The 27,528-nt window shown below is 41.1% G+C and overlaps 1 protein-coding gene across 5 annotated transcripts in view; it reads right to left on the bottom strand.

Annotated features, from left to right (window-relative positions):
- LOC109986898 (teneurin-3) overlaps positions 1–27,528 on the bottom strand; it is a 319,906-nt gene that overhangs the window by 113,235 nt on the left and 179,143 nt on the right. For all 5 annotated transcript variants that reach the window (XM_065954775.1, XM_065954777.1, XM_065954784.1 and 2 more), the window contains one exon: positions 8,411–8,675. In XM_065954775.1, the coding sequence (XP_065810847.1) occupies positions 8,411–8,675 (265 nt within the window). The remainder of the gene's footprint in view (positions 1–8,410; positions 8,676–27,528) is intronic.

Raw genomic sequence — 27,528 nt, 5'->3', positions numbered from 1 at the left:
GACATTCACACTCTAGTGTCAGCCCGTTCGCTCCCCCTTTCATGTCCAATAAAAGCTCTAACACTCCTCGTTACTCTCAGTTTGATGTTCTGTCACTCACACCATCAGCTGGAGACACAAACACAACAGACACACACACACACACACACACACCCAAACACACACACATACACTGGAGCTAAAGTTAAACCCAATCTGTGTCACATTCACATTCTGCGAGAAAATATTTTCTCCTATCAGTAATTTGCATAAATCAATCTAACCCCGCAGACGAGCTCATTGCCCTTTTGTAGGGAAAATATTTTTGATATTTTGTCTGCAGAGAAACAGCAAATCATTTTGAATATCTTTCATGGTCATAATATCTGTGTTTTCCTCTGTTTTCTCGGCAGAAAACATCCGAGCGGATACATTCTTTACATGTTGATGGGTTTGTGAGATGTGGTGAAATATTGTATCTCTGTGGTGGAGGGATACAAACTCATTTCCTTCCATCACCACAGAGGTATAATCTTTCTTTTCCCACAACATATTGCACTTCATACGCAGGAGATGTTCTGTTCAGCGTTAAAAAAAAGAAGCAAAATTGCACAGAAGAGACATCTCAAATCGTTGTAAAATGTCATCTATTTCGACATCGTTTAACATTGCAGTATGTTTAAAATAAGCTGTAATTTTCCTGTTGAATAGAAACACAGTCACTCATGTGTCTGCCCTCTTATAAACATGCATGCTCACAGTGCTGCAGAGAAAGTCATCATGATGAGGAGCTCTCATTAAGTTAAAACGTTTTCAGGAATTATGTGCATGTGTGAAACACCGCATGAGATAATATCCAGATTGTATTGTAATCTTGTAGCTTTCTGTATGTTAAATTCAGAAAATATACCACTTTTGATTGGCTCTAATTTTCCAAAGTGCAGGACAGTCACCTTTGTTTTTTTTATCAAATGGTTGGAAGCAAGAGAAGGCTGTAACCATGGCCTGTTTCAGATGTCAATCAATCAGCAAACTTGTGGGGTCAAGGGTTGCCACCCTGTCACCATCTTTGTTGCCAAGGACAGAGGTCCAAAACAACAGTTTGGTGCTATAGACCGGGGACCCACACTGTCAATGGAGGTGGTTAAAACATTTAACGTTGTGCACAGACTGGCACACTAATAGGCCTTTTCAAACACTGGCATTAACAGCCTGAATGGCGTAATATTATTTTACTAATCTTTTGTAAGAACTGCTAGAAGCAGAAGTAATCTCTTGAAATACTAGTATGTATGTTTTCACAATAATGGGGTAAATACACAATTTTAAGTCGTTTTTATATCTCGTAACGTACCTCCCCGACCTGCCACTGCCCCAAAAACACTGCACTTTTAGGCGGAATATGATGGTAACTAAGAAAAAAAAAGGTGACGCAGCTACGACAAAGTCTGAGGAAGTATTAAATCTCGGGTGATGCAGGTGGAGGACGACACCCAGAAAGTTTTTTTTTGCAACATTTGCCAGAGTTTTTAAAAAAATACTGCATGGAGGAGAATATATCATGAAGTGACACACAGAGACATGTCACTTATAAAGACAAATGTTGATTTATGGATACATTCCACATGAAACGAGAAGAGGCTTGCCCAACAGATAAGGTGACGGCAGCTGGAACAACTAAAGATCTCCAAACTGTGCAGCACTCGCACTCAAACAGCTCAGCAGACTGTGGCTCCACTCATTTCTACTGACTCAGAGATTTCAAAAGTAAATCCTGTGGATGTACAAAAGCAGCAGCCATAGTTACAGATGTGCTTCACCTGCCTCTGTGGAGAACCTGCATAGTGTGTGTCACAAAATCAACCTGTGGTGAAGCATTGATGTTGATATTTATAAGTTTATGGTTTCAATAGAAGTGTTGATGTTTTAGGGTAATTTTGACATTATATCAATATCTAAACTAACTCGCAGCATCGTGGTAACATGTCCCAAATTGTCCCACACAAACAAACTCTTTGTCCTACATTGACCCTTATGTATGTGAAATCTTGTAACATTATACAAGATCAAACTTGTATGTTGCTGCCTCTGACACGTAGTAAGCGATGCTGCATTGTCCTCCTCTACCAAAGAGTCCATGTTTGAGGAGAGAGAAGTACATACTGTATGCGTACTGCACCCTCATTTAATATGGTTTCTGATTATAAAAATACTGTAGCGTGAGTCTGACAAACTAATGTCAGCATTATTTAGTTGATTGCACTGTGACTGTCGTTGTAGTGACAGATTTATGATGTTTTGGGGTTCTCTGTTTGTTTGGTCCGCACCGCTGAATTGAGCAGTGCTTCCTGCAATCTGACAGATACATCGCCCTCCAGTGAAAAGCCGACTTTTATAAATCATCAAAAAAAAAAGCAAGCAGGAAAACAAATGTCTGTTATAACTCCAGGCAGTGTCAGCTTTAGTAATAACACAGAGCCGTTTGTCACTCAGCATCAGATATGCAGAGCGGCGAGTGTGAGGCACAGCTTTACCTCACACACACACACACACACACACACACACACACACACACACACACACAGAGAGAGAGAGAGAATACAAAATGTAAGAGTAGAGTGAGGACACGGTCAGGAGAAAACAGAGGACAGGACAGAGTGAGTTCATCGGTTAGTTATATAAATATTCGTTTATTTAGGCGCTTTAAATGTCCTTCCTTTTAAGAAAAGACAAACTGGTTTGATAAAAAAAAAAGGACATAATAGCTAAAAGGTCGTTTCATGAAGACCACAGGGGGCTTATATACCTTAACAGGATGTTTCATCAGAGTGTGTTGAATAGTTTGTTTGAAGGTGACAGTCCTGCTTTGTTCGGGGGAATAAACAGCTCACTGACCAGTGTCTGGTCCACTGTGATTTACAGATAAACCATTTTTTTTATTCCTATATTTTAAGTCGAGGTTTCATCATCAATTTGGCCCACACCACAAGTTCAAACTTGTGTCAATCTTTTAAGTACAAACCGGCAGATTGCTTTGAAATGAGCAGACGCGAAGATTTCATCAGCAGCTCAAGTTTCTCTCTTCAGTCAGTGTCGCTCCGCCTTTAACTCCAATATTTCTTAAAGTTAATTTTTTTTTAAAGCAAAAGCTGGTTTCCCTGCGGACGGTTACAAAGCTTCATCCTCCTCCCCGAGTCTTAATGTGTCAAAAACACAAGTGAAAGATTCAGAGAGTCAGAGTTTAAACATTGATGATGATGCAAATACTTTATCCGAGATGAAATACAAAGACTCTCCCAAACAAAATCCATGCAGCGCTGCTAAACTCTGCTATAAATCTGTAATCAATAAAAACTGTAAAGATATCTTTAAGAGAGAGATAGTGATGTGAACAGATCTCTGTCTGTCCCACAGAGCAGGTGTGTACTCTGTTCAAACACTGGCTGCTTCTCTCCAGAAGACAAGGTATCAGATGGACTGTGTGTGTGTGTGTGTGTGTGTGTGTGTGTGTGTGTGTGTGTGTGTGTGTGTGTGTGTGTGTGTGTGTGTGTGTGTGTGTGTGTGTGTGTGTGTGTGTGTGTGTGTGTGTGTAGCAGCCATGGTGTCATATAGACGCTATAGTAATCTTTGCAGACATAACACTCACCAACTGTTGACTTTACTCTATATACTGCTCTTACTGGCGCTCCTTTCACACACACACGCGCACACACGCGCGCACACGCACACACACACACACACACACACACACACACACACACACACACACACACACACACACACACACACACACACACACACACACACACTCAGCTCAGTGAGTTGCTGCAAGCTTACAGATTTGAAGCTGCAGGTTCTTCTCTGGTTTTTGTTTCTGACTTCTCCTCTAGGTAAGGTTAGAGGCTGGAACACCAAATCCTGCAGCTCCACCAGTCAATCCCTAATGAAGACTCTGGCTCTGAATGACATCCCAAGTGAATGATGTCAGCACCCGTCGTGGAAAGGCTTGGGTACCAAGGACCGGCTCTACATTTCTAAATTACATAAATATATTAACTCCGCTTTTGGTTACATAACATCATTTGTGAAACAGCATGTCAACAAAGCTTTGAAAGAAGGGCACAGTGGACGGCAGCAAAAGTTTTTGGCTGTGGTTAGAAGTTTTGCTAAGCTACACTTAAAAGATAATGACACAACAAAGTGCAACACGGGCAGTAAAGACATTTCACGCAGAGAAGGAAACACATTCAATATCTCCCATCCCGTCCACAAAAACGCCCCGCACACATCTCTTTATGCATTCACTGGAAGCTACACGCACAACAGTGTCCTGATTATACAGCCAGATAGAGCGGATTCATTTTCATATAGGAAAAAACTCCCACCTTAGAGAAATCATAGCATCGCTATGGCCTTCATAATTGAGAGATATAGAAACAAGGCTCCCACCAAAACCTGCTTCAACCCTTTTCGAGGCAGCACAACTGTGTCTTTAGCACGAAGCTAACAGAGAAAACCAGCACAGAAAATCTACAAAATAGACAAGAATTGCCACTGTTCTCAGAGATCAACAGAAAAGGACATTCTTATCGACGTTTGGATTCATGAGGGTCACTTTAAAGTCAGAAAATCTGGGAAAAATGTGGATAAATACAAACATGTCACATTTCAGACTAGCGCATGAGGCATGTTTTGTCTTGTTATTATTTAGCGACAGCTGTAGCATTGTGCTGCGAGCCCACAACATCATCAATGTACGACTGGCATCGCTTTGGATTGAAAGTTGAGGTTGGAAAAAAGAAAGACAAACAGACACCGCATGAAGGAAAGTCTAAAACAAACAAGTCCATTCAGCTTAGAACATGTTGGAATTATGTGTCTGTGTTTGTGTGTCTGCAGCAGAGACGGACCGCTGACTACAGTGTCCAGCAGAGGATGGATGTGTTTGATTTGCCATGCAGGGAGCGCCTCCGGGTCACAACACATTTATATTTCAGCTCCACCCTGCTCGTTTTTTCATCGACGAGTCTGTCTGAATGTGTGTGTGTGTGTGTGTGTGTGTGTGTGTGTGTGTGTGTGTGTGTGTGTGTGTGTGTGTGTGTGTGTGTGTGTGTGTGTGTTAGCCTTCCATGTGAATATAAAGCAGAGCCAAGGACATGGTTTGGCCGTCCCAAAGGTCCAAACATTCTCCCACTCACACTCACACACACACACACACACACACACACACACACACACACACACACACACACACACACACACGCAGGCAAAGAGCTGCAGGTTGTAAAGATCCTCGAGGCAGACATTTCCCCTCTCTATCAATCCATCAGCATCCCCTCTTTTCTCCCAGGGTACGAAACAAAAGAGAGAAAAGAAAGAAAGAGTCGACTACAAATTGTCCGTGGAATTAAAGGTCAAGGTTGAAGTTAGCCTCATAAATTGTGTGTCTGTGTGTGTCAGTGTGTCGGCTTTTATAAGAACATAAAACTACAGCAGGGTTCTGGTTTGGCCGTCCTTAAAGTCCACAAATCCTCCCAGAGAAACACAGACACACACATACACACAAAGCCAAACGTTGGGAGTTACAAAGAAGAACATTTCTCCAGCTCTCACTCCGTCTCTCTCTCTTCTCTCCGGGTGAAAAACATTAACGAGCAGGACAGAATGAGGAGGAAGCAGTGAAAGAGCGTGAGCAATAAACCGCCTGGTGAACACAAGGTCAAGGTCGGAGTCAGTCCCATAATTAGTGTGTGTGTGCTTGTGTGTAGGAGTGTGTGTGGATATCCTGTGGGCAACAGGTCTATGCACAGTCAGCAGTGTGATGTTACACTCTGCTGGACTGATTTTCATATTATCAGAAGAACTGCACGGTTGTATTTTTTTCCCAACAAAGACATAAAAGGGAAATTGTTCTGAGGAAAAGTATTCAAGGCTCAAGTCAATAAAAAAGGAACAAACTGAATGAAAATGTGGATCAACAGTTTGCTCAAAATGATCCGAAAATGAGCAAACATTCAGAAAAGTCTACTTGGAATTTAAATGTTTGAACATCAACCTTTTTTGTACATATAGATATTAATTAAAAATGAACTGTTTTGCACATAAACACATTTCTTGTAATTGAAACTAATCTAATTCTGGTATTTGATCTCTAAACAGATTGGAAAAAATTGGTTGCCGAGTCAAAGAAACTAAATATAATATATCCTAAAGGGCTCGACAGTTGAGCCCTTTAGGATATATTATATACTAGTGGCGTTCTTGAAGTATGTATCCCATTCATTTTCTCCATAGCGGATCTGATTATTAGCTGATGTCATAACCATCCAAGGTAGACTCACTACAAGCGAGTGTGAAACGATGGTTTATGCTCGTGTAAGACACAAGTTCGTAATGTATGATATCACAGAGTGTCACAGAGACATCTCTCTTTTTAAAAAAAATGTTTTAAACATTTATTTTTGGGCTTTTTTGCCTTCAATGTAGAGATAGGACAGTAGATAGAGCTGGAAATCAGGGAGAGAGAGAGAGTGGGGAATGACATGCAGGAAAGGAGCCACAGGCTAGATTCGAACCCGGGCCGCCCGCTTTGAGGACTATAGCCTCCATACATGGGGCACACACACTAACCACTGCGCCCCACAGAGACATCTCTTAATGGTTGAGCTTGCTGTCACCATAGAAATGTTTCCTGTACCTGGTTGCCATATGCGATCGGATGATGATGCTAGCAGGCTAGCTAGTCAGTAAGCTAACACAAAATGTACTATTAATCTGTTTATGCCGCAGTGAGTGAAATTTATGTATTAACACAACACAGACTAAAACATATTACAACACTTGTATTAACGGTATAAACTTGATCAAAACAACTAAAGTTCAATTTAAGAGGAAGAGGAATCATTCACAATGGATTGTGGGATGGGTAGTTCCTTGACTCTGGAAAAAAAATATCTACACGGTCTTGCACCTTTCCCCTTTTCTCTGTTTTTAAATGCCATTTATGCACCGAATCAAATGTTTTATAATCACGAGTATTGTGGTGACTGGTTGTCTTGGTAACAGGCTTCAATCTCTCCATATAAAGATTTTGTAAAATGTAAATGGCGGATTTGAACAGGGTAATTTACTTCTGAAACCAGAGCTGCCGAAAAAGTGGCCAGTCACTGTTGAGCTCTATTAAGTATGTTCTTTGGATACCCTTTTTATTATCACACTGATATCTCTATTAAAGGCCTGAATTTATTCATTTCAGTCTAAATAAAGATGTTTTTTTTAATAACCTTAAGGGTAACGTTTCGGTACATAAACCCTTACAAGACTGCGACTGTTGTGTTTGGTTTTGTGCGTTTAAATATCATGAATATGAATGAGTGTGTGTGACAGACCCCGGCCAGCCCCCCTGTCTGCAGCTTCTAAACACATCTCTGCACACTGATAAATGTTTTGTGTCCATGTGCGCCCGCTTGGCTTAAAAAACAGACACATTCAAGCTCTTTCTGCAGTTTCAGTAAGACTGTCATGGAGAACCACAGGGAGCCTTTATTCTGGAAAATGTAAGGATTTATTCTTCATCGAATGATATTCTGCAGAAGTAGTTGTGGCGTAATATTCCTATATTTTTTTCTTCTCCAGAATTCCCTCACAAATCCCAAACCCTTTGTGGTGTCAGTGCGTCTCACTTCCTCACAGAGTCGAGTTCAAATCAATTCCCCTTCCTTTAAATCTTTTATCCAGCTGAGATCTCTTGTGAATAAATAATGGAGTAAACAGCATTTTCTCTTCCCTTTAATTAAACACGGCTCTGCTGAGGAGAGAGAGAGAGAGAGAGAGAGAGAGAGAGAGAGAGAGATAGCTGCTCTGGAAGTTTGGGAGGTTCCTCTGACGATGAGGAGGTGATGCTGCTTCAATTTTAATTCTGCATCACTCCTCACGGTGTTCATAATACATCACACACTGAGATACCACGACGACCAGTTTCAACACATAACAGTAAAAATCATTCAGATTCCTTCTATCACTTAAATCAAAGCCATAAATCATGTTATCATGATATTCTTCTACAGTAATAGACCAACCATTTGTTAAGCTTTTAAAACTACAACAGCCATGTCAGGAGAGATGGGGACATGAGGTAAAGAGGTCGCTGCAGACAAAGCCAAAGCATCAGATGAGGGCGTTTTTTTCTTAATATCAATGCTACGTGTAATTGGACATATTCAGAGTAACAACAACGAGTGGACAAGATCTTAGGTTTTGGATTTTGTTGCAGTCATTACAGCCTGTATCCCAAATACACTGGAGCATTTTGCGACTTTTGCTACCTATTTGTCATTTAGACTCCAAAATATGTAAAGCAAGGGTCCTAGTTACGATATTTGGAATTACCCCTGTCCTAATGTGGACAGGAAGTCAGATAGAGAAAGTTTACCTTGTTTCCAGAGGCACATTGCTACCCAGCACCCAGCTGTCTTGCAGCGGGACGCTCTCGGGGGGCGTGGTCTGCAGCTCGGCTGGTGATTGGCCGGCCACGGGGGCCGGGTTTCCAATGGGAGGGGTGAGCTGCCGTGAATTCAGGGATTGGCCAGCGTGGTGTGTGGTGCCCAGGGATTGGTTGAGAGCTGTAATGGAGGGCTGCTGGCGGTGAGGGGGAGGTACCGGAGGCAGGGTGGGGCCGTGGTGATTGGATGGTTGCTCTGTAGGAAAACAGAAGAGAGGCACGGTCAGAGGGATGGTTTTTTAGATATTATTAAAAGGTGCACTTCTATTGTAAAAAGATTTGTTTTTCACTTTGACTTTTCACTGTGGATTAACAAGTGACTGAAAAGTGAAATAGAAATGGCAAGCAATGTCTCAGTTGTGTTTTTGCCCTTAACTCTCGCTAAACGAGTCTGCAAGCACCTATATTGGTATTTTTGATTATTGTTGTAATTTACTAGAATTTTTCTCATCCTGAGACTCTGTAAAAAAATAAAAAAAAAAAAAAAAAAATGCTTCATGGCAATAAACTAAAATCACTGCAAAAAACATCAAAGCTGTGTCATACATTAAAAGGAAGCATGCACAACTTTACATGTATGAAATCACATTTTGATAAATAAATACACAAAACCATCGCCCTGCACATTTTTAGTTTTTGGAGAAATTCTCTTCTTCACAAGCAGAATGCAAAGCTGTTTATAGTTTCTCCTGCCATACAAATACAGTTCCCACGTTGTTGTTTTTGCTTATTGTGATGCAATTTCTCAGAACATCTTTAAATGCTTCATATCCCTAAATTAAGTTACGGAAGCTTTGCTATTTTTTATTTTTGTTTTAGATCAATTTAAACAGGATTAAAGAAACATTCTGCAGCAGGCAGGAGGTCCGTTTTCATGGGTTTAACAGAATTTTAGTGGAATAGAGATTTAGAGACGGTTTTGGGTTTCATTGGATTTTAATAAACTAAAATCTTGGCTTCCATTTGTTACAAAAGAATATCCATCCTCTTTCTAAACCACTAATCTTGTTCGGGATGGTGGGAGAAGAATACAGTTAATAGAAAATGGTTTGATTTGAAAAGGATGCAAATGAAACACAGACAGGAGCCACTTCTTCTGCGGCCAAGCTCAGCCTGCAGCTCCCCGTGCCAGGTTTGCACTTTTAAACACCAGAACTTTGTGTTGTTTAGAGGACTTGTGTTGTTGTTTGTTGTGGTGCTGAAGAGCTGTCATTGGCAGAGGATGGGGGAGGTTTTGTCCCCTTTTTTTTCACTTAGTAGCCGTTAAATTCATGAACAGACATTTGCATTGTTTACGAGAGGAAATTCATCATATTGCACTTTTCATAAACCAATTAAATGCAGCGTTTCAACTGTAACATAACTATCAGTGCTTCCTCTGCAGAGAGACTGAAAACAGAGCCAGACCACCACAGACTTGTTGGTTCATCAGAGTCGATATGAATCCCTGTGATGCAGTAATTGGCAGAACTCTAACTCTGATGCCTGCAGCAGTTCAACCTGTTGAGACGATGCCGACGAGTCGACTCTCAGAGTCTGACTGCTTCTCTAAATCTATCGGCCCTGAGGCTGCAGGAGGACAGACGGAAGACTCAGAGGAAGATCAACGGCACAACTTTACTTTTAATGAAGGGAGTGGAAATGAAATTTAATACAAAGTACAGAGATATGTCCCTGAACAAAATGGACCAGATGGATGCAGTGGAATAAAAAGTGATAGAGAGGGCACAGGGAGTTCAATGTATGTTGAGGATGCTTTAATGTCATTGCTGCATGGTTTTGATTTCTGCAACGTATTCCTCAGAAAACCGATTCTTTAGATCGCAGCAGTAAGCCAGGGTTGCTGCACCATTTTTACAATGAAACTGAAGAGCTTTTAGGCCCTCTTTAAGAGCCCACAAAGAAAATCAAAAAATGCAAAAATGGTAAATTTTGGATTTTTTTGGAAACGGGTTTCATGTCAGACTTTGATTTCCATAGACTCAAGTGTTACATTTTTTTTGTATATCCTGCAACAAACATTGTGTTTTCCCCTGCAAAACATTCGCTGATTTTCTTTAAAACTTGCATTCCCCTTGCACTTGCATTTTATATAAAGTCTCTTCATCCACATCCTGAAGACCAAACCTTGACAACAGAATTAATTCAGTGAAAGCTCTTAGAGCGATATAACAACATTTCAACCAGCAAACCTTTTAGAGTTTGGAGGCTCAATTCTTTCACCATTTCCTATTTTTTGGGGTTGTTTTTCTAAAAGTGCATAATGTGATATTACTGACTACATATCTTTGATGCTTTTGTTACCAATTCAATTTGAATTCTCTTCACCGAGGCACGGTGCAGCAAACAGCCACCAGCAGGTGTTTGGTATCAAGTTAGTCTTCAGTCAAGTTCAGGTAAGATGAAGAAATTCTATGAGAAAGCCTTTAATTATCCTGCTGATGAATACTTTTACAATCCAGACGTCCTTGAATCTGCCACAGCTTCAGATATTTGATTCATTTTAAACATCAGAGAAGAAGAAAAGCTCACAGCGTTCACAGAGCGACTGTGGGTTTGGATGTTAACCACAATGTAAATTCTTCAGCGGTGAACAAGCCGGTCAAGGCTGGTGAGAACCGTAACCCAACACCGCACTGGGCTCCGCCAGGATGAATACTGATCAGTGATAGGCCTTCACAAAAACCTGGCTTTGTTGTTCTACTAAATATTTGCACAAAGTTGACCTGGCTTCAACTTCTCCCCGCTGTTTTTTCCTCGCACTGCTTTTTGGCTGCTTTTCTGTCCTCTGGGTGCTCTGAAGGAAACGGATGGCAACGCTGGTGTTTGATTTGCATAAAGAGCATCACGTCTCCATTTCCCAGCCCTGCTGTTATTCATTCTCCGCCTTCCTCGTAGGACAAAACAGAAAGTAAGGAGAGCAAGAGAATGGATACGTGTAAGAGCAGTGAGGGGGAGTGGATGAGGAGAGAGAAAGTTCTCGCCTCCTCCTCCTCCTCCTGTCCATATGCTGTTTTCCTGGCTTAGTAATGGCTGCATTTATGCAAACCTTCAAGGCTAAATGCTAAACACACACACACACACACACACACACACACACAGATGCACACCGCGTCAGGATTTCTGGATGAGTGTTCAGGCATCATTAACAAGACTGCATCTGTGTGCCATCGCTACACATGTAATACTAAACACCTTTTATCTAAGACTCCACAGACACACACACACACACACACACACACACACACACACACACACACACACACACACACACACACACACACACACACACACACACTACACACACTCACAGAGATCATTGAGGGTACTTTTCGATAATAAAAAATCTCAATGAGACACAGGCAGGAGGATTTATCACTCCAGCTGACAGACAAGAAGCTCTCTTACAGTGCAGCAGAAAGAAATTCGCTCCGGCACAAAATCCCATCAGACAAGAGGGGACAGCCTGTAGAGACTGGATCATTTAATGAGCGTCTCAAAGTGTGTCACACATTTACTCTAAATGGACCGCACTGTAGTGTCAAAAACAATCCAAACGCTTCGCACTGAATGACTAATTCACTGGCAGATTTCAGGAGTCAGGGATCAGAACGGTTATCTGATGACTACAGCATCAGAATATAGTAAAAATGCACCAGGCAGAAGACATCACCACAGTCTGTCATTGGATGGGACCAGAGACAGTTTATAAGAAGGGGACGTTTTCTGTCACCTGTGGTCTGTTTTCGACCACCCCCCCCCCCCTCCCACACACACGCACACACGCACACACACACACACACACACACACACACACACACACACACACACACACACACACACACACACACACACACACACACACACACACACACCCAAGTCTGCAGCAGCTCTAATTGTTCATGGATTTTTTTTTTTACTTGAACTCGAGAAGCTGGAATTAATTTGAAAAGGTCATTTGTCCAAATACGTCCTGTTAATGGATTTTGTTGTAAATTAATCCTGGTGACAGTGACAGGCCTGTCTGTGTGTGTATGTGTGTGCGTGTGCGTGTGCGTGTATGCGTGTGCGTGTATGTGTGTGTGTGCAGGTGTGTGTCTGCAGGTGTGTGCGAAAGTCTGAATCTTCATAGTAATCAAGTAAAAAAGACCTGCCGCACAACAAAATAGTTTCCAAATGTTTAATTCTCAGATATATTTTAATTGAGTGGATTTAGACAAAAACAAAAGCTCAGGTAGAATCTGACTGTGCTAAATTTGTGTTGGATCTAACAGAAGCTTTATTTTGAAAGTTGGGGGGGGGGAGAGAGGGGGGTTAGCAAATACTAAACATACAGAGCAATTTAAAACAGACTCAACGGTCACCAAGGGAAGCAGAAGAGCAGAGTTCACAATTTTCGTAATAGGAACATGTATGCCTGGGGAAACGCGCTCTGAAATTGAGGTTGTGCGCGCTGCCAGCCCCCCCCCAAAAAAACAGGCCTGCAATCAGAAAACCTTGTTCTCAATGAGACAAACTTGGCTGAACATGTGGCTTGTATCCAAGCATGTTTGCACTGGTATCAGTAACAAAAATAGATTGGAAGAAACTACAGAAATCTTCCCGATTTTCTGTTTTTTTTTTTTTTGAGGAACTTAAATGATTAATATTGTAAACGAGATGTTTCACTCACGTCAGCAGCCACCCGTGTACCACACACGTTTGGTGACAGTTTCTGTGTGTAAGTGGCAGCCTGTCAGTATCTCTAAGAGCACTATGAAGAGAAAATGAAACCTTGCCGTCATTTGAAATAAAACTATTTTTCTTTGACCAGCGATTTCATCTCTCATCACTCCACCTCTGTCTCTGTCTCTCTCTCTTTGGTCCCTTCATTGATTTGCATACTTTTATCTGTCGCTCTCAGGGTCTACTGCACTCCTCCGTCTCTTCACCACTGATCTGACTCGCTCTCATCTTTTATTTTCTGCTGACACACACACGCTCCACAGCAGCTGAAAATCCAACGTATACAGAAAGAGAGAGAGAGGGAGTGTGTGTGTGTGTGTGTACATTTACTACCTGACTGTCTTTTGTCCTGCATGGACTTGGATATAACAGATTATTGTGTCTTTTGTTCAGATCAATAATTAAATATGTGGGATTGATTTACACTCTTGACAGACTAAAAGTCTACCAGAAATAGTCAATATGTAAACAGAGTGGACTGTGCTCAAAAAACTGATCCTGCAATATAGCGTCATGAGCTCCATGTAAACACATGTATGGATGTTACAGAATCGATATGGCTGCAAAGCTGTCGTGACAGTTTTGAAAGACAATTGACCGATGGTGCATTTCACAATAACACCATAGCCGTAGCTCTGGGGTTAAAACATTTTAATGTAAATTATTTCTAGAATCTCTGAGGACCTGATTTGAATGTTTTAAGTTGTGGGATCCTTACGCCTCTGCTGTTCTCAACAGTAAAGAACAGCTGTTGTAGTGAATTCTGTGTAGCATGGTCATTATCCAAAATCAATGTATAACACGATATGTATCGAAATGTGGCTTCTGTATCGTGATATGTAATATCATGGGCTTGTGGTAAATACACAGCTCTGTCTTTACTCGCAGCGGTCAAAAATCAAAAATAAACAATTGAATGAGTGTTTTAGTCTGATCAGAGGATAGAACCAAAGAAGCATGCGATTCCTGAGAGCAACTTTGGAATACTTCTGCTACAAAAATCCTCATTTTAATCGTGCATGGACGTTTTATTGACGTTATCCACAACATACTCCGGATTCTTGAATGCTGCAGATCAATGTCTCCTGCAGATAATAACCCCAGCTCCTGTGATTACTGTACCTGCTCCTGTTATCAATATCTAAACTGCCAGCCGTGTCAGAGCTTTCCTGAGTAATGACTGTGGAATAATGAGCGAAGGCTTCCTCGGTGCAGGAGGAAGAGCTTGGATACAAATCACACAAGAGACTATTTACAGAGCGAGCCAAGTTTTTCTGGCAAGTGACGGCAGGCGATTTATGCAACACATCAGGGGCTGATTTCACGAAACATCTGAAGCCTATGAGTCGATATGTACCGGATGATTTAGGAAAAATCCTAAAAATACAGCCTGTGGAGCTATTTTTAACACTTAAGGATTCTGAGAGAAATTTACGAAGCAGAAAGAGGAGACAAACACAAATATTGAATGCCAAACAAAAGGTTGATTTGTTGGACGTCGCTGCGCTGTGTTATATGTAAGACACACCTCACAGCATCTTAAACAGAGACATGTGTACGGACCAGAGAGAGTGTTCGAGCGTGAACACACACATGATTTTTGTTGGCAGGTAGAAAACACTTGTCACTGTCAGTGTCCGGCCGAGCCGATGACTCCTGAGTCTTTGCTCGAGGCGGCCGCTGGCCCCGTTTGATGTCACTCAGACGGTCACAGCGACCGACCCTGCAGGCTGTGACTCACGCCAGTTACATTACATCCATTTTTTATTGTAGATTCTTCCACACATAGAAGTATGTTGTTTTCTCCCTCTGCGGCCGATGACTAAACCTTTAAACTAAATGTTTAAATCCTAGACTTCATACCCAAAGGTTGTTTTTTGTGTATAAATCCATGCAGATGTCTCTTTCTTTTCCGCAGCTTGTTCCCTGTTATCTGACTGTGAAAAACTGATCTTTTTCTCCCTATTTGACCATGGCTAACACACATTTCAAAGCACAAGTTCACTCTTTCCAACCAGTGGAAAGAGAACCCTTTCTTACTGACACACAGCTCAGCAAAACACATCATCCAAAATGCAGTGAGAAGGCTTATCTTGACTTTTCAACCAGAACACTGTTTTGTAATTTTTTTCCAGCATTAAGTTCTTTACTCCATGAACAGTGCTGTCTTAAAGGAGCAATATGTAACTGAAGCTTCAGTGTTAAGCCAGCCCTGCATCTGTCTTGAAACCTTTCTGCATTGTAACCTCTCTCCATTTTTCAAAAGCATCTCCAATATTGATCCTAGTTTGAGTTTCTGCTCGTGGAGCTTATTAGAAACATGCAGAGGCTTTTTAGATCGGGTACAATCACTTCTATCTGAACCAGTTCTCTTGCCCACTTCCATCGCTGCAACACCTGTTGGTTTGCCGTTTGTCTGGCAAACCGAGGGGCATCCAAAACAGCTGTGTGGGGGTGCCTTCAAACCGCCTTCCTTCTCTGGTCCAAACAAATCCAGAGCAGCAGGACCAGACTCTAAAGTTAGAAGGAGGACATACTGGCTGCTGCATTGTTATCAGAGAAGCCAGCACTTCAACATAACATGTTTCCTTAATGTCTGATAATATAGTAAGTATATCATACTCATATCATATAGTATCATTTAATTCAGTAGATATAGAGATCGGTGCTTTAAAGTGTGTCATTATTGCAGTATGTGTCAACCAACTTTAACACCATCTTTTAATGAAAAATAATTGAAGATCTGATTTTTGAAGAGATTAAGCACTTTTTGATATCATGCATCATTAAAAAAAACAGAAACTGCATCATTCTGAATTGTAATTTGGTGTTTCTTTTTTCTTTGATTGTCTTTATCTTCCAAGCCATTATTCCACTTCGAGGTGTCCGAGAACAAATGCTTATCAGCCCACCTCTTTAAACGTCAGTCATGCGGGCGGTTTTTCCCTTTGGGATCAACATTATCTAAACCTAAGATGATTATCTTCATGTGATGTGTGGTGGTTTCTCTGCAGAGACTCAGCAGTGATAAATTCAGATGGCCCAGAACTCCTTCTCACGGCTTAATTACCTCCCACAGGGACTTTTCTGTGTGCTTGACTTGTCAAGTGAAGAAGCATATAGCATAAGATGATCTGACGTCAAATTTAAGGAAGAAGAAAAGAGGAGAAAACAAAAGTCTCAGTGGTGGTTCAAATGGTTCTTCTCTGGAGCTACTGTGTGTGTGTGTGAGGCGGGACAAATGTTTTAGCAGCAAATGTTTGAACCCTCAGAGAGGATTTTACAGAATGTGAGAGTGTGAGTGCGTAGTTTTCTCACACACAGAGTTTTCCATCAGAGAGATGGGCTGATGTGTGCTCGGCAAATTGACATCTCGGTGGAGCAGTGAGGTGAGCTGTCGTAGAGGGAAGAGGTTATTTGTCAAAGGCATAGCGATTACAAGCCTCACTATGACTCTGTGTGTCTATACGTCCATCGCTCTCTCTCTCTCTCTCTCTCTCTCTGCTCCTGCACAGCTCTCATTCTCTCTCTGCATCACTGATTTTATCGCTTTCTTTTTCTCCTGCATGTCAAAAGTTATACATTTCTCCTGTCACTGTTTCCAGGCTTTTGTTCTTTTTCTCTCTACTCTGATGTCGTCTCAGAGAGGGACGCTCGATTCCCGGACTCTTTGGTCGACTACAAAAGCAACAACGATGCGTTTTGATTCGATTTTAATTTTAGCACGATACAACTTTGATGTACAGTCTTTGGAGTATCAAGTCAAGTCATTACTCCAGAGAGTAATGCAAAGCAGCAGCAAAGGTTAAACATGTAGAATCGATGATGAATGCCTTGAAAGAGAAGAAAATAGAAAAGTAGAAATACACAAATGTATAAAAGTTACAGAGTGAGATACCACTTAAAGTTAAAATGTTATGTTCATTTAAAAAAGGATGTCAAAAGATGTAGAAGAAGACAAGATAAGAAAGCCAATAGAAGCTCAGCTCAGGGTATGAAATGTCGCTTCTGATAGAAATCTGAACACAGAAAGAAGAGAAGAGGATACAGAGAGAACAGGAGGTGACACGCTGAGTCAATTAAAAGTTTCAGGAGCAACAACAGAGATCCGAGGAGTTTAAACGAGGTGAAGAAAGAACTGAAAGGAGAGGGCCAGTCAAGGCAGAGAGAGCGAAGGACGAAGGGAAAACAGAAAAAAAAGAGGGCAAAGGAGTGATTACAAAGAGAGAAAGAAGAGACAATAGATGTTGGAGAAAGTAAAAGCTTCATCGACAAAGTGTACGAGGTCAGGAGACGAGTTAGGACTTGCGATTCGTGAAGTGTGAAAACTCATTCCACCTCCAGACTCCCGGTGAGGAGAGGGGAGCGAGGCAGGTCTCTGTGCCCGGCCACAGGCTGCCTCTGTGGGGCGCGGGGGTGGAGAGTGCCCCCTCTCTGCTCAGTGACCCACAGCAGGGACAGGATAAAAAAAAACAAAAAAAAAACAGAGATTTTTTTTTGTCGGTGGGATAGCTCCGCTGGGACAGGATTAGTATTGCATAGCAGCACTGAGCAGGCCTGTGTTATTTAACTGCAGATGTTTTCAGCCAGAGCCAGATTAGCGAGCGAGCCGTCTGTCTGTTTACGGTTTCAGGAGGTTAAACACCTGTGCAAGAGGACAGATTTGTAATGCAAATAAAACTGCTGCAGCAGTGAGTCACAAAAGTCTGTAACGATGTTATTTCTAACAACACGAGCGGGTCTCCATTAGACTATGAAAATAACGAGGAAAAGAAACAGCACACAGGGCTTTTCTGTGGATTTTTTCCACAGAGAGCAGATAAATAAACACAAGCTGGATTGACAAATATCAATATGCTCAATAAATATGTTGTAATCAGGCGAGCGCAATGTACAGACAGAAGATACATTCTCCTGAGTTGTTTTTATAGCTACGTCTAACAATCTGGATGGATTTTCACTGATTAAGAAAACTCTAACCAGAAAACATCACTCAGAGTCTTAATGCTCTAGATCTGAAAAAAAAACGTCAAATACATTTTCTTTACAAACTAGGGGCACTAAACATAGCAAGCTATATCATGTTTTGTGCCATACTAAAGTGACTCCACAGGGGACTTCAGTAACCTCGTGCCCTTTAGAAGAAATTGCATTGGCATAAATGCTGCCTGTATCAAGCTTCTCAGTCAAAAGTTATTTCTAGAGTCTGGTCTATAAATAAGTGTTTCCATAAGCTGTTTCAATAGGGTGATGGAGTTTTAAAGAATGTAAAAATACAGTTTTGGTGCTGGTCCTTTCTTCCAGAGGACTAAAGGAGTTTTTACGCCTCCAGTTCATTTGCTCTGGTCTGAATCATGAACCCATTTGTTAAATTAAGTCTGGTCTGTGTTTAAAAAGGGACAATGTGATGCGCGAGGAAATTGCTCTCTAATTGGGAAGTAAACAAAGACTATTTGACTCCTGCCCGGCTGTGGCTGCTCACAAAGACTCTTTACAATTTCAAAATCGGAGAACAAATACATGGATTGATGTTGTCTCCCATTGTTTTTCATATTGCTTGCATTTATAACAGCAGGCAAACAATGAGGTGCAACTGCAGCTCAAAAATAATATGTAGATGCACTTGAGTCGCTGAAGGCGAGACAGTTCAGGAGAAGGCGCATGTTGATCCTCCTGAACCATGACCTGCTCATCCACCCAAACTGTTTCCAAAGATCCGTCAGCTATGCCTGTGGGTTTTTTTTAAACACGTGTTCTGCAGTGATGAATAGGGAGGGCGCATTGTGGTTGCTTCCTGCAGTTAGGTCAGATCGAGGTCGGTTCATGTTCTTACTACAAACCAACCCGTCCGCCTGGAGGACTATGGCACTAACCACCACGCTGCCAGCGCACCCAGGCCAACCTTTAAAAAGATCTCAGTACGGTTGTTTGGTCGGCACCAGGGTGTTCGATTGGCAGCTTTCACACCAGCGCAAAAGAATCGCACCAACATGGCAGACTGACTCGAGTTCATTTTAACCAAACCAGTGTGAAACCGCTCTAAGGTTCAATTCCTGTGCAAAACAAATACAAAATGTTGGTGAAAGAGTCGACTTGTTCTGAATCATAAACAGTCCGTGGGTTATTTGATTCAAGTATCAATGAAAATTACAAAGATAACTTCCTTTTCTCACAAATCAAGTTGACAAGATGCTTGAACTCCTGCCTGTTCACAACATTATCCTTAAGTCAATTATTGTTGCAATAATTATTTATCTATAGCTCCCTTTACTGAAAATGATTCTGGATGACTGACAGGATGCAGACCTGCAGCCTCGAGGGTCAAAGTCCTGTGTCTTCAATGCTTAACCATCCTCTGCAGCCTCACTGACTTCAGTCCCATGCAGTCATTGAAAGTCACACTTTCTGACTGAAAGGAAAAGTTTGAACTCAAAGCAATCCAGCATGATTACTGCACAGTTTTTGAAAAATTGTATATGGTTGTTTTTCCTCTACTTATTCAGAGTTCTGCAGCCAGTGTTTGGATGTATAAAAGGGAATGTGGTGCCACCTGGCAGACCATGCAGAGTCTCCAAATGCAAACTGAAACGTTTTAAAACTTGTTTGAGTTCACTTCAATCAAAATGCTAAATAATGTTATTGATGCTGTAGGGAATGTGCAACTACGTCATGGTGTGTATGTCGATCTTATTCAATATCAGATATATGGAATATGCTGTCGGGGTATCTGTGTCCTTGTTTAGATGTGCATGGTGGTTTACTTTTCTTACTTCGTAGTTAATATTTCTGTGGAGGCAGCTACATGTGTGCAGCACTTGAGTCCAAGATAAACTTGTGTTAATGCTCTGTTTTGATGCTTTAACTATCTATTCCTCAGGACACTCTGACCACCCTTAACTACTCTTCAGGAATACAAAATCTATCTCACAACTGAACTACGTTGTAAGTATTAAAAATCAGCACATCGTCGGCCTTGTAAAGGGGGCAAAAAAACAAGAACCTGAAGTATGAGGGTATGAGGAGACTCCCTCAGAGCTGTTACAACCTTCACCGTAAACTGGATGAACTGTTAAACCTGAATTGATTAAACACAGGTATCGTGTGTGAATCCAACACGAGGGGAGCAGCTCTCACTCTCTGTTTAGATTTCCAGTCGGCGCTCAGGTCATCTACAGGTGAGCTACACACAGATGTTTCCCTCCAGACCGGGCTTCAAATATCACACTGTGTACGAGCAGGGTGAGGCTGAGGCTGAGAGGAGGACTCACAAAACAGACTGGTTCTACAACAAAGTGATACATTAGTTTCCATTTCATGTACAAGAAATGAGGAGAATATTCAACCTCTTTCTACATAGATGTCTAATCAGCCTAGACAGAAACTTAATTTAATTCAACTTTAACATATACTAGTGCATATTTGTATTCATCACGCATCTTAAGATGAGTCCCTCTACATCCACGCTTGCATTGCCTACATGTACCAGGATGCATTGCGTGCTAGCAGCTGCAGCGCCACCATGTTGCATTCTTACGGTGCATTCGATTAACCTCGGATCTTGGAGCTGGGGGTCACATCACCCCCGAGTTAAGCGCGTTCCAGTTGCAAGTCGGACAAGCAACGTGGACGCCCTCTAGGAGTAGCTCTGTTTTGTTAGCTAATACCAGACGCTAACAACACACTACGTGATAGTTTGCACTCAAAAATAACATGACAACATGTCTACAGATAGAACGTAGCACGCTACATTCAGTGTGAGTGATTTCATTACACTGAAAGAAGACTTTACTGTTGATGAACGTAGCAGCCATGTTGGATTTCAAATCGGACTGCTGATATTGCTCCTGTGTTTCTGAGTCGGAGTCGCTCGGGGGGAGGGGGGTGTTCCTGATGGTGTATCAAACCGGTAACACTGAAATTACGACTTCTGAGATCAAATGCAGCAAAACTCTGGCTGGAATAAAACATCTGAATGAACATCCTCTGCATTCATGATGTTGACGCCTTTTTCCCTATATATAGTGTCTAGTTTTAACTATGATGAAACGACTACAACAGCCAATGAATGAGGGGAAGAAATAAAGCCTCTGATTGTCTTTCCATCAACAGTAAACATTGTAGCCCTGAGGCTAACTTTATGAATCACATTGCTGCTGATAGAGAACTAACAGATTCTTGCTTCCAGGAACTCAGAAAGATGTCCGGGGCAGCCTGCCTGACATTTTCTAGAAATTTTCAGGAGCACATGTGTGAACTAAAAATCCAACTGAAGGCACACAAAATGTTTCACGGCAAGAAGTGGATGTAATGTTCAAAATCAGCTAACAAAGCCTTTAAAGGTCGTGCTCTTGTTCAACCTTTTTATTTTCATGAGTGTATTTCAGTTTAAGAGTAACATTTTACAGTCAAGGCCTGAATAAAAGGCTGAAGGTAAGGATTGGAGTTGTTAGAGGAGGGGCCTTAAGAGTCGTAACCTGTGTGTGTGTGTGTGTGTGTGTGTGTGTGTGTGTGTGTGTGTGTGTGTGTGTGTGTGTGTGTGTGTGTGTGTGTGTGTGTGTGTGTGTGTGTGTGTGTTATGGTGGTGCCTTTTCTCCCTCAGTAACTCCTGCTCCTGAGTTCTTGCTCTGTAAAATTGGAGTTTTCATGGCTGCTGCATCTGACAATGCACATCACCTTTTTAAGAGAAGAGGGAGAGAGAGAGGGGGGTGGGAAAGCGGGAGGCCGAGGACGAGTAAGGACCCTGAGACGGAAACAAAAAGTGACACATGTGAAAGCATTAAAGCAAAGTGGAAGAAAAAGCAAGAGAGGGCATGAAATGAAACTATAATGGGACGCAGCAAAGAGGAGAAAGGAGCGAGCGTGAGAGAGGGAGACGATGTTTCTACAACAACAGGTCGGACAGAAGCGACAGTTAGTCCTCTGAGACCGTTTCAGTGACAGCGTTAGCATCACGCTAATCCTCTTAGACACAGCGGCCCTGGGAAGGGATTTCACTACATGTAATTAAAGGAGTCATTAAGCTACACGGCTCCACATTTTATTATTTTAAAAAGAAAGTGAGGCCTAAATCTAAATGTCTACCTAAAATAATTTGTTCTCTATTATGCCAGTGCCTCCAACACTTTAGAGTTTCATTTAGTGTTTTTTAAATCCTCTCATAGATTAAAGGAGAAGCAGCACTTTATACCCGCCTGTTTCTTTGTGTGAAAAGTGTAAATGAGACAAATTGGTACAACACAGTTATTATTCCTCCGGTAGATGACTTTACTTCAAGCAGAAACAGCTTCAACATCACACTCGTTCCTTAAAGTTTTAATATGTAGAATCTTTATACTAAAATATCTAAATTAATCAAAAATGGACTAAACTTATGTCACACAGTATACATGTTTTTTTGTTGAGTATGTACATTACTTCTAATATTTCCAACAGTTATCAAAGCCAGAGAAACCCTTCATTTTATAGTTGATATGCAATATGTTTACTGTTGCCATGGAAACACCGAATGTTACGTCAATCAGATGCTGTGATAAAAACGTCCTGTAAATTATACTCGGATACATTAGTTTGTCAGTAAACACAATCTCTTTCTCAGGTCGGTTTCACCCGGTCGTCTTGACTTCATTTTTATCGGGGGTTGTGGGTGGATTAGTGGAGAGAATCACTCGAATAATTCCCCCGCCAGCCTCTCGACGTCATCTTTTGTTATTGTTTTAAATGAGAGCCCCCTGGTGGCGGAATCTGCATACTGTGCCTTTAAGAAACACGACAGTTGCTTGTCTCAATTACTGCCACCTTCAGTTACTTTGTGTTGTTGTGTTAATTTGGTGTGATAAATGGTTTGTTTTGATCAAAAATTGCATTGTGCAACACAAAACAACACGGAAATATAAGGATTAAGGCAGTAACTCCTACTTGATCTATTCCAAATTTGTAATGCCTGATTTATTTCAGTGACTTAGCTCCAAAAGTATTTAAAATACAGATCAGATACAGATCTACTCTATAAAAGGAGAGTAATATCTTGATTGAAATATAAGTTTCAGTTTACTGTTATTGATAGTTGTTGTTTTTGTTTTAAAGACAAAGAATGAATATCTCCTGAGTGAAACAGGTTCGGGTTTAGTCTCTTCTGTTGAGTGGGTGGGACCAAGCATTAAGACAAATTGGTTCAGCTGTCAATCATGTGAAAAGAGAGTGAAGCTTCACAGTGTTTGTTGCATATAATGAGTCATCCCATGCAGGAGATAAATATCTCCCATAGGTCACCTTCAGAGGAGCTTACACTTTGCTCTCTTCGGGACTCACATGTAATCGTATCTCCTGCATGGCGATGTGTGAGAGAATCCCTCCACAGACAGCTGGAACAATAACAGCTGAACCTCTCGTCTATGACTTCCTCACACTCTTGAGCTATAGACCTTCAGTCTATTCACACCAGCACCGTCGAGATTTATGGGTCATAAAGTTCTGAACACAGACCTGAAACAGCCACCTCTCTGTCCTTTACTGCCCCTCCTGTACTCTGCTTCTTTTAAAGACCTCAAATCTCTATCCTCGACTCTGCCATTGTTTCTTATAGTTTCTGTGTGTGATCTCGATACAGTCTGTTTCTTTTTTTCCAGCAGGATAACATCCATATCTAACAAACCACGACACACAGAAGACAATCAGGATTATCTCTTTTTGTCATTTCTTATTATTTCCATCCAGTGACTTATAGAAGGAGGAAAATGAAAACACCCTCATGCACAAGTGGTCCACCCTGAAGGACTGAGAGACTGTCAGTAAACACCAGATGTTTTTTATGATCAGAATTAACTTGTAAATAACCATGAAGATGTACAAAAAAGAAGAACTTCTATAAGAAACGTTTAGAGGCCAATTACTAGAAAACCTTTTTTTAAACTTGGCTTATTAGAAAGTTCATTTAAATTATGAGTTTATGGATTTCTTCACAATTCACAGCAAAACAATAAACACTGAAGACAGGAGAATATATTTTATAACTTTTGAAAGACTTGACCAAGTGGAAACCTTAGGTGTCAAAAAATGAAGCCAATGCAGAAGAGCAGGAAACTGCAGTTCTTTAAGTGGCCACTTGGGGCTGGCTGCAAAGGCAGAGGAATCCTCATCATGTCCAATATTAAAACGTTTAACAGCAGAAATTAACATGTTCACAAAACACAAATTTGGAATCATTTCAAATTTCTTAATTGGTAAAAACCGTACGGGGGTGATTTAAAAAAGAAACTGATCTTACTAAGTTGGTAGGGTAAACATTTCTAATATGGCGCCTCTTCAGAAGCCAATGAGTGATGTCACTGAGACTACGTCCATGTTTTATACAGTCTATGAATTTGACTACTAAACTTTCTCACTCAACTGACACAAGATGGATGAAACAGGAGTTGAGTTCTCTCTGGTTTTTCTTCTGTATTTTACTCTGCTGTTCTCATCTGTGATCGCAGACTCCTCATGCAGCAGAGACTCAACTCTTCACACCTGTGATCAGCTCTTAGCCCTATGTAGCACTGCCAGACCTGATGTTCCCTGCGAGCTCAGGAAAAGGAAAAGAGGAAGGCATGCCAGGGCAAAGTACCTCAACAAGAGGAGACGCTTCAAACCCGTCCTCCCCTCAGTCATCACTGGGAATATAAGATCCATCCCCAATAAACTGGACGAGATGTAAAAACTAAATAAAAGTTCTCCTCATCTTATCTTAAATAACGGAACAGATTTGCCAGTTACCGATTGGAAAACTCTCATAGAGCCAGCACTCAGATCCAGAAAAAAGAACTGCAGCCAAATTAACTTTGAATCTTTGGGGAATGCTTGGAAAGAAATCAACAGCTTTCATTTGATTTCAAAACCATTTCTTGGGCCAATATTCGTTTTTTAAAGTCACCGTGCAGTCATCTCCATCTTTATCATAACTTGTTATCCATGGTTTAATTGATCCGCGTTTCTATCTGCTAGTTTTGTCCTCAGAGTTTGAAAATGTGAAAGGACAAAGACGCATTCAGCCCTCGGTTAAAGAGGAGGAAATATCTTGGCTTAAAAGAGATGTTTGTTTTTCTCACATTGATAGTTTTAAACTAACAATAAATTTGATCATTTGAATGTAAATAGTAATACCAAAGAAATTACCGACAGCTGATTAGCTACCACAAGTTTGTTCAATCATCATTATTTATCATTAATAATTCCTTTTTCAGTCCACATCATTTGGAATAAAAAAAATATTTTGGTTATATTCCTCTTTTCTTTCTTTGCCGTTGTTGTGCTGCACAATCTGTAGCACCTAGAAACTTAAAATGACACCCAATTAACAGGCACATAAAATTACTCTTAAGAGGCACTTCAACAATCACATTTAATTCTTGCACTTAGCTTAACAATTGTGCAGCCTAAAACCAAAATTCCTCCATCATAAGTCTCTCAAGTCATCTGAATCACTGCTCCGATGGTCCTTTGCTCTGAAAATCTGAGATTCAGCAAGCTTTTCTCAGTTTTTCATCCTTGTCACTAAGTTTGAAAACCTCTCATCATGAATTGCTGTGGACAAATCATCAAAAAAAAACTAAGTCAGGATCATCTACAGCCTTCACCGATTTTGAGTGTTTTTAGTCAATTTTTATCAAAGTAGATTCAAATGTTTACATGTGAAGCTTCACTGAAGGTCAAAGGAAGCGTTGTAAACTTCAACAAAGCATCAGTGATGAATAAAGGAATGATTTGAAAGAAAGAGCAACATTTTGGGCAGTCAAATAAGAGACAAACATTCAGATGCTCACAATCTATTTCACCCCAATCTTTGCAGATTTCCAGTTTCATCTACAACTGGAGGTTTGACTCACCCTATTTGCTCATATTTAGCTTGAAATCTTCTGCTGAATTAATTTAACATCTGGACAAAATCTATTTGGAAACCCTCATTGGTTGTGTTTTAAATTCTCTGTTCTTAAGGATTTCACTTTAAAGAAAAGACATAAACTAGACATACAAGGATCATGTGTGTTGCTCTGATAAAAAAAAATCTCATCTTCTGAGTGTCGTTTTAGAGTTTTCAAAATGATGCTGAACCTGTGGATGTATTTAATTTATTATTTATTCTTTAAGGAGAGGAGGAGAGGCGAAGAAAGAGATTTACGGATGTAATTGAAAGCAGGAGTAACTTTAACAAAGAGAGGAAGAACGAGACGGACGAAGGCATCGATACCGTTTTCTTTTTCTCTCCCTGTATCAATTTAGACAACCAGATATACTTTCTCTCGTTTTCTCTGGCATGACTCGATTTCCATCTTCTCTCTTTCTCTCCATACATGTGTCTATGTGCCCCCATCACCTCCCTCCCACTCTCTCCATCCTCTTCATCTGACCTCCTCCTCCTCCTGCTCCTCCTCTCTTCCACTCGGTGGTTTAGTATCGGCAGCTGCAGCCTTTTCAGAGCCTCTCACCAGTCCTCCACCTTTCTCTCGCTCTCCCTCCTTATTGTAGCACTGACCCCTTGTCCACCCTCCTCTCCCTCTCTCCATCTCTCTCGCCCTCATTCTCTCATTCATTTTCTCCTGCCAAGTCAGCTCTCCGTGCCCCTCTCTCTCTCTCTCTCTATCTTTCTGTTCATTCTTTCCCTCTCTCGCCCTCGCCAAGTCGTTAATATGGAGGACTGTGTTCCTCTAAGCCACTGAGTCTTCATTTACTGTTTCAGTTTTAGTCTTTCATCTGCCCTCCATCTTGTTTTGTCCTGTCAGCCACCAGGAGCTTTTGTTTTTGGGTACCTTCTCTTTGTTTTTAAATTTCCTTGACATCCCCCGTTTTTGGCCCCCAAAAACTGTAATCAAATGTCCTTTCCTGGGTTGAGTAACAGATGAAATCCACTGCCAGAGTATTGAAATATGAGAACCCCACTAACAGCTCCAAGTCCTTCCATGCTGCAATGTTGACTCCACGAAATTCGCTGGATGGAGCTAAAATTGGATGGAGCTTTAAGCAAAAATTGTCTCCAACACAACTTTGTTTTTCTTGAAAACAAGATGTCAATTTATTTCCCTTAGAGCTCTCTCATTTAACGCATGTGTAGACAATCCTTCAACAATAAGCTGACACTACTTCAACGTCCTTCAACTCTCGTTTCAAACTCAAACTTTGGTGGAGAAGATCCACAATGTCTCATTTCAGTTCAGTGTCTTGATGGCAGGGTTTTTATGAAAGTTGCGGTTGATTAAACATTAGAGGTGACAGATCAGTAAAAAAAAAAAAAAACTATGAAGAAATATTTGTATAAGGCTCTCTTCTGTAAGGGAACATAGAAGAAAGCTGTA

The sequence above is a fragment of the Labrus bergylta genome, chromosome 1 (assembly GCF_963930695.1).
Source record: "Labrus bergylta chromosome 1, fLabBer1.1, whole genome shotgun sequence".
NCBI lineage: Eukaryota > Metazoa > Chordata > Actinopteri > Labriformes > Labridae > Labrus > Labrus bergylta.
The sequence above is the reverse complement of the archived record's forward strand: the minus strand, read 5'-3'. Positions and strand labels throughout refer to the sequence as shown.